At 46.3% G+C, this 15,340-nt stretch overlaps 1 protein-coding gene across 4 annotated transcripts in view; it reads left to right on the top strand.

Moving 5' to 3' along the window:
* Nucleotides 1-13,133, top strand: part of tbc1d22a (TBC1 domain family, member 22a) — a 187,473-nt gene extending 174,340 nt beyond the window's left edge. For all 4 annotated transcript variants that reach the window (XM_036944449.1, XM_021563377.2, XM_021563374.2 and 1 more), the window contains one exon: nt 9,114-13,133. In XM_036944449.1, the coding sequence (XP_036800344.1) occupies nt 9,114-9,242 (129 nt within the window). In that variant the 3' untranslated portion in view covers nt 9,243-13,133. The remainder of the gene's footprint in view (nt 1-9,113) is intronic.
* Nucleotides 13,134-15,340: the final 2,207 nt, after the last annotated feature.

The raw sequence follows: 15,340 nt of genomic DNA, 5'->3' as shown, positions 1-15,340 counted from the left end.
TCGCCGTTCATCAGAAGAACTTGTAATTTTGTCCAAACTTGGGCTGTGAGTGGAGACTCATTTAAACTGCATGTAGCTTGATGAATCACCACGCGAGAGTGATTTGGTGTAGTTGTAGCACGTGCACGCACACACACACACGGAGGGAGAGAGAGACAAATAGAGGTGTAGAGAAAAGGAGCGAGAGAGGAAGGTAGAGAGCTAGAGGCAGGACCTCCCATGTAAATTGGTTTTAATACACTCTGTTAATGGACTTTCTCACATGGGCCGTATGAATCCACTCAACAGAGGCATTTACTGAAAGGAATAATGTAGGGGGGAAAACAAAAGAAAAAACACAATACTGTGGATGTAAATGTATACACACTCTCCCTGCATCACTCTCTCTCTCCCCCTGCATCACTCTCTCTCTCCCCCTGCATCTCTCTCTCTCTCCCCCTGCATCACTCTCTCTCTCCCCCTGCATCACTCTCTCTCTCCCCCTGCATCACTCTCTCTCTCCCGGCATCGTTCTCGCTCTCTCCCCCTGCATCGTTCTCGCTCTCTCCCCCTGCATCGTTCTCGCTCTCTCCCCCTGCATCGTTCTCGCTCTCTCCCCCTGCATCGCTCTCTCGCTCTCTCCCCCTGCATCGCTCTCTCGCTCTCTCCCCCTGCATCGCTCTCTCTCTCTCTCTCCCCCTGCATCGCTCTCTCTCTCTCTCTCCCCCTGCATCGCTCTCTCTCTCTCCCTGCATCGCTCTCTCTCTCCCTGCATCTCTCTCCACCCTGCATCGCTCTCTCTCCCCCCCTGCATCGCTCTCTCTCCCCCCCTGCATCGCTCTCTCTCCCCCCCTGCATCGCTCTCTCTCCCCCCCTGCATCGCTCTCTCTCCCCCCCTGCATCGCTCTCTCTCCCCCCCTGCATCGCTCTCTCTCCCCCCCTGCATCGCTCTCTCTCCCCCCCTGCATCGCTCTCTCCCCCCCTGCATCGCGCTCACTCTCCCCCCCCTGCATCGCGCTCACTCTCCCCCCCCCTGCATCGCGCTCACGCTCCCCCCCCTGCATCGCGCTCACTCTCCCCCCCCTGCATCGCGCTCACTCTCCCCCCCCTGCATCGCGCTCACTCTCCCCCCCTGCATCGCGCTCACTCTCCCCCCCCTGCATCGCGCTCACTCTCCCCCCCCTGCATCGCGCTCACTCTCCCCCCCTGCATCGCGCTCACTCTCCCCCCCTGCATCGCGCTCACTCTCCCCCCCTGCATCGCGCTCACTCCCCCCCCCCCCTGCATCGCGCTCACTCTCCCCCCCCCTGCATCGCGCTCACTCTCCCCCCCTGCATCGCGCTCACTCTCCCCCCCCTGCATCGCGCACTCTCCCCCCCCCTGCATCGCGCACTCTCCCCCCCCCTGCATCGCGCGCTCTCCCCCCCCTGCATCGCGCCCCCCCCCCCCCCCCCCCCCTGCATCGCGCTCCCTCCCCCCCCTGCATCGCGCTCTCTCCCCCCCTGCATCGTGCTCTCTCCCCCCCCTGCATCGCGCTCTCTCCCCCCCTGCATCGCTCTCTCTCCCCCCTGCATCGCTCTCTCGCTCTCTCCTGCTAAATTGTGTGGCCCTTCGTGTATGTTACCCACAATACCCAGGACCTCCTGATGAACAGAACTGTTGGTTAAGTCACCCGTAATCAATCTTCCGTCTGTGGTGTTTAGTTGGTTGTGTCTGCGTTGGTGCGTGCAAGCGCAGTACACAGTAGATGGGTTGAGACTTCTTTGCAGTATGATAGTGCCTGCCCCTGCGTTCTCCATCAGTGATCTACAGTGGAAGGGTTGAGACTTCGTTGCAGTGTGATAGTGACTGCCCCTGCGTTCTCCATCGGTGATCTACAGTGGAAGGGTTGAGACTTCGTTGCAGTGTGATAGTGACTGCCCCTGCGTTCTCCATCGGTGATCTACAGTGGAAGGGTTGAGACTTTGTTGCAGTGTGATAGTGACTGCCCCTGCGTTCTCCATCAGTGATCTACAGTGGAAGGGTTGAGACTTCGTTGCAGTGTGATAGTGACTGCCCCTGCGTTCTCCATCAGTGATCTACAGTGGAAGGGTTGAGACTTCGTTGCAGTGTGATAGTGACTGCCCCTGCGTTCTCCATCAGTGATCTACAGTGGAAGGGTTGAGACTTCGTTGCAGTGTGATAGTGACTGCCCCTGCGTTCTCCATCAGTGATCAATAAACACCACACCAGGGCGCCATGACGAGGGGGCTAAGTCGATTATTTTTTTTCATCCTTACTCACAAATCTCCTAAAAGTAGTTATCACTCCCCACAATAGTGGCCTGTGGTGCGGCGCTCTGCCTTGCTGCCAGACTGTCATTCGAGACCTGCAGTTTATCGCTGTGTCTGTGTGTCTGGCTCGGCCCAGACCCACCGCAGTGAGCCAAAAGCACAGCTAAATAATTAAGCTGCTTCTTTCTGTCCCCCGCTTCGCTGTGTGCCGCCTGCGATACGGACAGGACTCAGTAACCATAGTCGCCGCCTTAATACAGTGATTTCAGAGAGGAGGAATAAATACATGTCGCTATTGTCTTAGAGCCAAACAGAAAGCAGCGAGAGCATCTATCTTAGGAGGTGATTTAATGGACTCGAGGACAGATTTGGAGAAACAGGGTTGTGAATTCATCTCTACTGGGTCTGTGAGGTTTCCTCTGGGTCTGTGGCTGTGTCTCTGCTTGTGCCTTCATCTCGGTTAAACCAGAGCTAAAATCTTCCATAATGTGTTAGTCCATTACTATCCCCAAGAAGCACTGTCACACACACTAAGCGCACACAGTCCACCCTCTATCTATCCACTTTGATCTCTCGTTAACTCTGTGGGGAGAAAAGACCGCAGAGTCCTCTTGAGAAGTACCAGGCTTTTCATTTGACTTAATGCAATCTGAGCACCATCCAGGAATGTCCTATTCAGTGTACAATTGAGTCGATGGGTGTGGGGTTTACCTTTTTTGTGCAGGTGCTTGGAACTGTACTTTGCGTAAGTGGTCGACTTGAAAGGCCTTCTAATTCCTAAAGAGGATGCTTTAGCACATGGACCCGTCCTTTTCTAAACCATGTGCATTTCTGCCGCTGGCCTTGCTTCTTTAGAGAGGCTGTTAATTGTTCCGATGTTCTGAGGGGCCTCTTTTGATGCCGTTATCAATGTGACTCAATCAGACATTAGACACACACGTTGTACGCCCCCCCCCCCCCCCCCTTCATTCTGAAGTGCCCCCTACCTGTGTTAGTAAAGTGATTTCTGCAGCAGCCTGTGAGATGTGTGTAATTAAGGTATATTAAGCTCATTAGCGGAATATCAATGATAGCCAACAGCTGGTCATTAGAATGTTTAAGTCATGAATGAAGGACTCTCACCAGCCAGTCACCGGGGAGGTGGGTTTGACTACTAGCTTATTCTATACATTGGGTAGGACACTGAATACCTATGAGTTGTCCCATAGAATGTCCTCTGGAGGTCCATATACTCCATTATGTACCATTATATGCAGCACTTTACACTGTGCTCGACCGCCATATCCAGCTTTCTCACATTTGCGTTTCTAAGATGTTTGACAGTGAAGCTAACACTGTGCCTCTGACTAAACTAGTCAACAAACAACATGGCCTTGTCCATTCAAATGCTCCCACGTACACTACAAACGTATGTGGATGCCCGCTCGTCGAATGTCTCATTCCAAAATCATAGGCATTAATATGGAGTTGTTCACCTCTTTGCTGCTATAACAGCCTCTTCTGGGAAGGCTGTCCACTAGATGTTGGAACATTGCTGCGGGGACTTGCTTCCTTTCAGCCACGAGCATTAGTGAGGTTGGGCACTGATGTTCGGCAATTAGGGCCTGGCTCGCAGTCGGCATTGCAGTTCATCTCAAAGGTGTTCGATGGGGTTGAGGTCAGGGCTTTGTGCAGGTCACTCAAGTTCTTCAAATCCAATCTCGACAAATAATTTCTGTATGGACCTTGCTTTGTGCACGGGGGCATTGTCATGCTGAAACAGGAAAGGGGCTTCCCCAACTGTTGCCACAAAGTTGGAAGCACAGAACTGTCTAGAATGTCATTATATGCTGTAGCGTTAAGATTTCCCTTCACTGGAGCTAAGGGTGAGCCCGAACCATGAAAAACAGCCCCAGACCATTATTCCTCCTCATCCAAACTTTACAATTGGCACTATGCATTTGGGCAGGTAGAGTTTTCCTGGCATCGGCCAAACCCAGATTCGCCCATCGGACTGCCAGATGGTGAAACGTGATCCCATCACTCCAGAGAACGCATTTCCACTGAGTCCAATGGTGGAGATCTTTACACCACTCCAGCCAACGCTTGGCATTGAGCATGATGGTATTAGGCTTGTGTGCGGCTGCTCTGCTATGGAAACCCATTTCATGAAGCTCCCAACGAACAGTTATTGTGCTGATGTTGCTTCCAGAGGCAGTTTAAAACACGGTAGTGGGTCTTGCAACTGAGGACACGCGCTTTAGCTCGGTCCCATTCCGTGAGCTTGTGTGGCCTACCACTTCGCAGCAGGGCGTTGTTGCTCCTAGACGTTTCCGCTTCAGAATGACAGCACTTACAGTTGACCGGGGCAGCTCTAGCAAGGCCGAAATTTGACGAACTGACTTGTTGGAAAGGTGTTACACGTTGGAAGTCACTGAGCTCTACTTTACGGGCCATTCTACTGCCAATGTTTGACTATGGAGATTGCATGGCTGTTTTCACGATTTTGTTCAGCTGTCAGCAACGGGTGTGGCTGAAATAGCCAAATCCACTAATTATATACTGAACAAAAATATAAATGAAACATGGAAAGTGTTGGTCCCATGTTTCATGAGCTGAAATATAAGATCCCAGAAATGTTCCATACAGACAAAAAGTTTATTTCTCTCAAATGACATGCATAAATTTCTTTATATCCATGTTAGTGAGCAGTTCTCCTTTGCCAAGATAATCCATCCACCTGACAGGTTTAGGCATAGCAAGAAGCTGATTAAACAGCACGGTCCATATACGTCCATATATGTTCGGCTGCAGGTTTGTCCACCAGAGCGGTTGCCAGATAATTTAATGTTAATTTCTCTACCTTAAGCTGCCTCCAACGTCATTTTAGAGAATTTGGCAGTATGTCCAACCGGCCTCACAATCGCAGACCAAGTGTAATCACGCCAGCCCAGGACCTTCACATCAGGCTTCTTCACCTACATAATTGTCTGAGACCAGCAACCCAGAAAAGTGATGAAACTGAGTTTGCACAAACTGTCAGAAACCGTCTCAGGCATAAATATTATAATTGTCTCCACACAACCAAGATGGGGGCCTCTAAAATGTTCTCAAATATTTAGCCTCGCCAACGGGCCGACCGAGCCCATTGCCACGTCCCTACCACAGACCCGTTTTGATCTCAAACAACAACAACCCTGGAACAGAAACAGATTTGTTATTTGCAAGAGTGGGGGAATTGCAATAAATAAAATAATTAATTTCCAATTATTTACCGTCTGTAAGGATGGGGATTAATAGTAATTAAAAAATCGTAGGAACAAGACATATAGATCTTAACAAACTGTCTTCCAGTCTACAAATAATTTGCTTATCTCATTCTATTTCATTTTTTTTTTTATTTTTTTTTACCTTGTTAAGTCAGTTAAGAACAAATTCTTATTTTCAATTAATACCTAGGAACAGTGGGTTAACTGCCTTGTTCAGGGGCAGAACGACAGATTTTTACCTTGTCAGCTCGGGTATTCGATCTTGCAACCTTTCGGTTACTTGTCCAAAGCTCTAACCACTAGGCTACCTGCCGCCCCTTCCATCTCAGTTCAGCTATATGTTTGTACAGTATAGTGTAACCTTGCCCAGTGGCACATGTCAAGTGAGTTGATGGAAGAATAGTGGGAGAGAACACATTTATGCATGCATGTTCGATTCTGCTGGCCACGCACGCATGCACACACATAAACACACACGCACGCATGCACACACATAAACACACACGCACGCATGCACACACATAAACACACACGCACGCATGCACACACATAAACACACACGCACGCATGCACACACATAAACACACACGCACGCATGCACACACATAAATACACACGCACGCATGCACACACATAAACACACACGCACGCATGCACACACATAAACACACACGCACGCATGCACACACATAAACACACACGCACGCATGCACACACATAAACACACACGCACGCATGCACACACATAAACACACACGCACGCATGCACACACATAAACACACACGCACGCATGCACACACATAAACACACACGCACGCATGCACACACATAAACACACACGCACGCATGCACACACATAAACACACACGCACGCATGCACACACATAAACACACACGCACGCATGCACACACATAAACACACACGCACGCATGCACACACATAAACACACACGCACGCATGCACACACATAAACACACACGCACGCATGAACACACGCACGCATGAACACACACGCACGCATAAACACACAAATGCACACACAAATGTGAACATGAACTTAACACGGGGAAATCACATTTAGCAGATGTTATTGCGAATGTTCAGATAGCTCCGAAACTATTGGGACATGCGATTTGTATGCAACCTGCGGTGTGTTGTCAGATATTCAAATGAGCGTCAGAATTTTTTTTTTTTTTTTTTTATCCTTCTCTGTCAGTCAGTGTTTAGCGCTGGTGGAGTTGTGAACATGTGAGACAGACACATAAGCAAGCAGGTACGCGCACACTCCTATGCACAGAGAGACATGTACACACAGCCGTCTTATTTCAAACAACTGTGTGGAGTGGGAAAAGAACTAGCCTGGACGAACCAAAGTAGGCAGCTACACAGTGCAATGGTAGGGAAAGCATTTTGCGCAAGTGTCACTGTCACCCCAGGCCGGGCCTGTCTCTGCTACTGCAGGAAGTGTTAACCAGATTCATTCCCCCCTCATCAGGCCCCAGTCAGAGGGCTTTATTAGGCTGGAGATGGAGGTCCTGCCGTCCCAGCCCCACTAACACACACTAATGCATCAATCTAGTGGGGGGGTCTGGCAGGGGCTCGGCTGGGGCTAACTGTAACTCCATAAGGCTTTTTTTTATTTTTTACTTCTGTCTCTTGTCGTTCCATGTCATTTCAGAAAGCCGTGACACCGACCACCTCAGGTTGATCTGAAATGCTTTCTGTGGTTTAGAAACAAATAATAAGCACTCCTGCAACATAATTATGATTGATTGCACACAAATTGGCTGTTTTAATTTATAGGATTGACATAATATTCAATGATTGTAGTACCTAACGTCCGATTTGTACCCCCCCCCCCAAAAAATTTTTTTAACAATGAGGTATCCGAAGAGGTCAAAGGACATCAACGGACCCACACACCCCACGCCAATCCAACCCCAACAACGTGTATACATGATCAGTTCTCTGTTTAACATTATTTTTATTTAACTAGTAGGCAAGTCGGTTATTCACAATCACGGTCTAGGAACAGTGGGTTAACTGCCTTGTTCAGGGGCAGAACGACAGATTTTCGGTAACTGGCCCAAAGCTCGAACCACTAGGCTACCGCCAAATTAGTATGGAGTTGTGGGTCAGAATGTTGTTTCTTCATCCTGTTTTTTTTTTTTTTTTTTTTTCCTGTTCAGAGAAGTTAGTCATCCTGATAATACCAGGTTCTGACCCATGGTGCTGTTCTGCTATTAGGTGATCATTTTTTTAAGACCCCCCCCCCCCCCCGCCCTAATTGTTAAAGGGATAGTTCACCTAAATTACAAAATACATGTCGTTTTTTTGTCTCGACCAGGTATGACAGCAACCCATGCTTTGGTTTTGTTTACCTGGCCACTGTTTCAAATGCTAACTTTTTAGCGTTTATGGCACAAATCCAATGCAAGTCAGTGGTACCTATATTAGCATTTTTGCGCTTCATATCCAAATCATGGGAACTGGTTAATAACATTATTTTACGTTTCAAGCGAAAAAAATGCCATCAAAGCGCCCATGCAAAGCAACTCACTCTGTCACTCAGAAACTTCTCTTTCCTGTGTCTTCCTGCCAGCTAGTTTTCTAGGCTATTTAAGGATACTATGATCATCACGTTTCACATTGGATTTATTAACAACAATAAGGAACGATGTGATTTGAATTCTGCTGCCGCTGCACACACAAGCTTGTTAGCTAGCCTCGGCATTGAGCCAACTTTTCTGACGTTCAAAGTTCCTCCGTATATTAGCCGCTTCTCCGTAGCTAGGTATCTTCCTGGGATATAATTATTTGACTCAGTGAAGTAATGATAGGCTTACTAATATCCTGAACGCATTATAATGCACGTCTTATCATGATGCCCGGAGCTTTAAGCCAAGGCCCTCTCTCTTGTACTCTCCCCACCCCGCAACATTTCAGTCGCGCCCTACACTTCTCTGCCTATCAAGCATACAAACAACTAGCTTGCCCGGTCCATAGAAAGCTGCTCTATCTGCACTGATTGGTGGAGTCATTTAATGAGCTAAATGTAAAGTAAAAAGGAACAGAAATGAACCATATAACCAGTACTACTTTCTGGTTCAAACCGGTTCAGAACTTTATTATGCTGGTCGTAACAGTGGAACGGAAGGAAAAACACAGTGCTTCTGTTCAGAACGAAACGACACGCGACGGATTGTTAAATAGAATTACTCGCTGATTAAAAGTGTATGTGTGTTCTGTGATGGTGCTTCTGCTTCACTGGTTGGTGTTATAAAGCAGGCGGTGTGTGTGAGGCGCTCCTTACTGAGACAGCCTCCCAGCTCCTCTCACTACTGTTGCCCCTGGCGACACCTTCACATTCACTCACTGTAATGTTCAAAGAGTGGTGTGCCCTTCTCCTCTCACTTGGTTCTCGCTGTCTTTCTCTCTCTGGCCATATCAATTTGTCTGTGTCTAACTGCACTCCTCGCTCTCTCTCTCTCTGCCGCTCTCTACTTCTTTCTCTCTCTCTCTCTACCGCTACCCCTCTCTACCTCTACCTCTCTCTACCTCTACCTTCATCGCCACTAAATCCTTTTGTTGTTTCTTTCTCTGTCCCACAGGGTCTGATGATTCTGCTGCAGAACCTACCCACCATGCACTGGGGCAACGAGGAGGTCAGCGTGCTCCTGGCTGAGGCCTACAGGCTGAAGTTTGCCTTCGCTGACGCCCCCAACCACTACAAGAGATGAGTGTGGGCCCCTGACAGCTAGCTACTTGAACCCCTGACAGAGGCCCCCTGGCGGACAGATGGATGGATGGAACCCCTCCTTGACTTTCTTGTCCCTCTGCAGTCCACAACCGTTGCTACTCGTAGATGAAAACAAAAACGTTTGCATCACAAATGGCACCCTATCCTCTACAAAATGCATTATTTTTGACCAGAGCCCCAAGTAGAGCACTATGTAGGGAATAGGGGGCCATTTGGGAAGCCATTGCTTCTTGGTCTGTGTGTACCGTTCTAACCGACTGTTCTTCTTGACTCCTCTTCTCTTTGTTCTTAACCATGAAATTACATTTGTGCAACACTCCAACAACATCAATGCCTGTCCCATCGAAGTAGACCCCAACCAGAACAGACCTCCAGTCAGTGTGGTAGTGGAGATCTAGCTGCAGACCCATGGATGACTGACTGTTCTAGACTGTCCTGTACTGTTTGTCCGTGACTGCCCACCGTCCCCAAGGAACTCAGACCTTCTCCTAGAGGCCCAGTCACATTGAGTGGATCTCCACAGCAGGCGCAACATGTCCCGAGACCTAATGAATGAATTGTCTGAACGAACCTTGTTTGTGTGAGTGTGTGGGGGGGGGGGGTAAGAGAGAGGTCTTTTGTACTTGGTTGATATGTCACTTTTAATTCCTAAGGAAACTGAGGACACATGTCATCATTCTAGTCATTCCTAGCTGGCATCGAGCTCTTTTTTTCGTGTCCGTGCTTTCAGTTCAAAACAAGCAGTCAATCCCCCAGAGACAAGTAGGTTTTAGTTCAAAACAGAAACACATTCACTTAAAAGTGAATAATTAGATCAGGAAGTATCTTATTGTTATGAATGATTTCGTTCTGACTCTGACATGGTCCGCAGGGCTGGATCTAATGATGTCTAACAACACTCTCTGAACTATATTATGTAAGATATGGAATATTTGTCGGTTGGCTGAGGGAGGGACGAGTATCGCGTGACTCTGCCTGACGTACGATCATCTCTGAACCTAGGACTCACTACCTAATTGGTGCTGCACAGTGCAGTGGTGAGCAGTCACCTTTTAGGCCAGGAGATTTCCTAGTGTGGTCACGTAGCCAGAAAACTTGTACCTGTATGTATACGGGTTGGTAATGGCAGATTTGGGCACAATTAAACAACTAAATTGTAATGCAGTGGCTGTACAGTAACATGTCAGCACTATGGTTTTTGACTGACGGACATTCTGAACTTGAGCACCTCGCGCGACCTTGTTGTGAATGTGTTTTCAGTCAATTTACCTGGTAAAATAAAAACCCCAAAATATATACTTTTTTTTTTTGTTGTCTTGAGTGAGGGAATTGCTGTACATTTTGAAAGATGAGAAATACCGCTTTAATGTCATGATCTTGCCAAACACCCGTGAGTCCAAATGTGCACTTCACACTTCCATATCATAAAACTAATGTCATACACAGTGTCAACATCTCTGATCACTATGTTTGATATACAGTTACAAGATGATGTGGCGTCATACTCTGGCTTGTTCTGAACCGAACGAGCCTAATATTTGTCTGTTGTGAAGAAAATTTGCCGCGGCACACGCACCTGAATGCACTCAAGACTCCGTTCTATGTGCACCAGGATTATACATTGCATTCTGAAAGCAAGTAACATCGTATTTTATAACTTAGCTAGTCATTTTGGCAATAGAACAAGCTTTTAAATGACGCCCACCTGACCCAGATTGCAATTTATAAATGGACCGTTTTTGGATTGCGTTAACAACAATAGTAATTGTGTGATGATGGGGATGCAGGGTTGTGTTCCAAACAAACCAAACACAAGTGTATTTGTGCTAGTTTCTCAACGGCACAGCTAGGAGAGCTCATGAAAGGCACCTTTATAGTTGAAGACTCTTCTTTGAGTCATTAAAGTGCTTTGAAATAACCTAGGGAACTATGCACACTTTGAAGAGGTACATGGCCACAAGGAGACACCAGTTAGTCCTCTCACTCAAACCCTTGTCCTTTTTTTTTTGTTTTGTGTTGCACCTACCACACATTTTCCAGGAATGTACTTATGTTACTGAATATATCCAGAGTATTTTCGGATTTTATCAACAAATGCAGCGAAAGTACAGTAAATGTAGAATGCACATCAAATCAAGTGTAATCATTTTCCCATAATCTCCTGTTCCCTTTCAACTGCTACCATGGTTATGCATATGCTTTTCATATTTCTTCTCTAAGAAACCTTTCACGTTAGCCGTATCCATAGTCAAATTTCCATGCGTGTACAAAGGGTTAAAAAAATACTTCTCAAAACCCAGAAGTAGGACCATGAGTTTTGTGGTCAGAAAAAAACTTCTGGACTACGACAATTTGTAACTGATCATAGCCCAGAACTAGGGCCCATTCAGTTATTCAGTCTATTCAGGAACACTGACTGTGGATGTCAGGGTGGAATATGTTAACGCTCTCCATTTGCCTTCATTTGACTGCTTAGGGTTTTTATTTGATGTACCAAATTAGTTTCATTAGTTTGTTTTTACCTGGTGTAGAGCCCTCAAACACAACTCTGGACTCAACCCAGTTCCACTCCTATTTTTCATTGTTCCCCTCTAATCAGGGACTGATTTAATCCTGGGACAACAGGTGGGTGCAATTAATTATCAGGTAGAACAGAAAACCAACAGGCTCTGGCCCGCGTGGGTTAAGAGTTGTTATACCCCTTGTGTAGAGGGTGGATATACGATGTAAATTAGACGTTGAAATAATATTATGTACCACTTTTATCGTCAAAAACACCCTGCCAGGTAACGATGAAGACCAATAATTGTTGCATGAACTCCTCAATGGTGTGTGTGTTTATGTGGGTTGGGAGTGTATGTATAGATGGGGCAGCTTAAATACTCTGTATTTGAAACTCCTCAACTTCTTTTGATCATGTCGGTAATGTTTTTGCGCTCCATGTCAGCTCCAGGCCCAATTTCCTATTCTCACATTGATTAGAAACTTTTTAAAAACTGCACTTGATAAAAGTCCATTTTCTTCCCTTTTTTTGTACGAAATATATTATTTGGAATCAGCTTTAAAAGAAACAAATGTCTTTTTTTTACATACTGTTTACATGAGCCTATTAAGTTGTGCCTAATGTAGAGATAGCAGATGATCATCATAGATATTTATTTTACCTTAATTTAAGCTCTGCAAATGAAACGAGAACGTTTATTCAGTTGATGCTCTCACACTCTGTTTGCTAAGCCATGACAGTTTCTGCATCCAAAATGGCACCCTATTCCATATATAGTGCACTACTTTTGACCAGATCCCTATGGGCCCTGGTCAAAGTAGTGCCCGATATAGGGAATAGGGTGCCATTTGGGACGCAACCGATGAGTCCACAGAATCGCATCAGTAAGTCTAGCAGCTGCCTTCTCTGGTGTCCTTATGTGTTTCAACTTGGTTTGATGTACCGAACAACCCTTACACACACCTTCGGTAAAAGTCAAAAGCCCCGGGTTGCCATGGTTACGGTGGTGACCGGGTGTCCGTCCGCTGGCTGGAGGCCTCGGACACACACACACACTGGACGTTGCAGTCAGCATCTCATGGGGCATGACCTAACATGTTTGGGTCTGCCTCCTAAAGCCTTTTTGGGGGGGGGTTGTATTTTACTGTTGCTCGGTTTCTTTTCAGAGATGTTCAAATGTTTCTGGCCAAACTACGACTGGTCCTCTTTCCCTTCTGACTTCTGACTAAGACATGTGAAAGTGTGAATCTCATACAGTGGAGAGTGATCGTGATTTTCTTTTCTTTTTTAAATATGTGTACAGAGAATGAATTTTGAAACAAAGATCTGTAAATAGAAAAGTGTAAATAAATGCTATATATGACCAAACTGTTTGTATACATTCATGGATGTACTGTAATATCATGCTTCAATATACCACGGCTAAGGGCTGTACTCATGCACTCCGCTTTGTGTCTTGCAGAAGAACAGCCCTAGCCATGGTATATTGGCCATATACCACCCCCTCTTGGGCCTTATTGCTATTATAAACGGCTTACCAACGTAATTAGAGCAGTAAAAATACATGTTTTGTCATACCTATGATAAACGGTCCGATATACCACGGCTGTCAGCCAATCAGCATTCAGGGCTCGAACCACCCAGTTCATAATATCAAATAAGATTACAAGAAGTGTATATATTCAACACCCGAACTACCCAGTGGGTTTCATGTCTCCATATCACACAACGAAAACATGAACATCACGTTGTTATTTAAATGACTCACCTAGGCTGCGGGCACCCCAACCCAGGCATGCAAGCAACTGCATAAATAAGCACTGTATTAGCTTCTACATTGATTGCGTAGACTGCCGTATTAATAACTTCTGTATTGTATGCGTGTGGTTGCTGCTCCCCACACAGACGCAAACGCACTGCCTCGGCTGGTAAACAGGTTTGTTATGGTCCCTGTGGAGTGGTGGTGCGGCAGTGCCACAGATTTGGTAATTAGGCCCTTTTTAATGTAAGGAGGGAGTCTCTTGTTCTCAACCTCTTTTTCCTTCCCTCTCATTAAGCTAACTGATGTTCACAGTGGCAGGAATTAAAAAGTAATTTGAATCACCTGGACTTCCTTAGTCGCTCACACATGGTACAGGTGGCATGGGCCTGTAGACGGGATGGGATTCACAATGACCGTCTTTTACGGAGGTAGATTCGGCTGTAGGGCACGTACAGTGCTGTGCAGAGAAATATAGAGTTTGGCAAACGTTTGAGATGTATGATGGCTTAAACAACACCCTACACTGGTACTAAACTCAGCCAAAAAAGAAACGTCCTCTCACTGTCAACTGTGTTTATTTTCAGCAAACTTAACGTGTAAATATTTGTATGAACAAAACAAGATTCAACAACTGAGACATAAACTGAACAAGTTCCGCAGACATTGGACTAACAGAAATTGAATAATGTGTCCCTGAACAAAGGGGGGTCAAAACCAAAAGTAACAGTCAGTATCTGGTGTGGCCACCAGCTGCATTAAGTACTGCAGTGCATCTCATGGCCTGCACCAGATTTGTCAGTTCTTGCTGTGAGATGTTACCCCACTCTTCCACCAAGGCACCTGCAAGTTCCCGGACATTTCTGGGGGAATGGCTAGCCCTCACTCTCCGATCCAACAGGTCCCAGATGGTGGGTTTGTGCTCATAGATGACGTTGTTGCCGGTGATGTCTGGCGAGGACCGGCCTTACCACAGGCCTACAAGCCCTCAGTCCAGCCTCTCTCAGCCTATTGCAGACAGTCTGAGCACTGATGGAGGGATTGTGCATTCCTGGTGTAACTCGATCAGCTGTCCGTCCTGTCTCCCTGTAGCGCTGTCTTAGGCTTCTCACAGTACGGACATTGCAATTTTTTGCCCTGGCCACATCTGCAGTCCTCATGCCTCCTTGCAGCATGCCTAAGGCACGTTCACGCAGATGAGCAGGGACCCTGGGCATCTTTATTTTGGTGTTTTTAAGAGTCCGTAGAAAGGCCTCCTTAGTTTTCATAACTGTGATCTTAATTACCTACCGTCTGTAAGCTGTTAGTGTCTTAACAACCGTTCCACAGTTGCATGTTCATTAATTGTTTATGGTTCTTTGAACAAGCATGGGAAACAGTGTTTAAACCCTTTACAATGAGGATCTGTGAAGTTATTTGGATTTTTATGAATTATCTTTGAAAGGCAGGGTCCTGATAAAGGGAGGTTTCTTTTTTTGCTGAGTTTACATAATAGTGGTAAATTGGGTGTCATTTGGGATTTTGGCTCAGAATTGTAATGGTGGCCATGTTCTCCAAGATTTTTTTTTTTTTTTAACTCAGTCAGTTAAGAACAAATTCTTATTTACTATGACGGCCTACCAAAAGGCAAAAGGCCTCCTGTGGGGATGGGGGCCTGGGATAAAAAATAAATATTGGACAAAACACACATCGCAACAAGAGCGACAACACAACGCTACATAAAGAGAGACCTAAGACAACAACATAGCAACACAGCATGGTAGCAACACAACATAACAACATGGTAGCAACACATGGTAGCAGCACAAAGCATGGA

Source organism: Oncorhynchus mykiss, chromosome 15 (assembly GCF_013265735.2).
Source record: "Oncorhynchus mykiss isolate Arlee chromosome 15, USDA_OmykA_1.1, whole genome shotgun sequence".
Classification (NCBI taxonomy): domain Eukaryota; kingdom Metazoa; phylum Chordata; class Actinopteri; order Salmoniformes; family Salmonidae; genus Oncorhynchus; species Oncorhynchus mykiss.
Note: the sequence above shows the minus strand (reverse complement) of the source record. Positions and strands in the feature narration are given on the sequence as shown.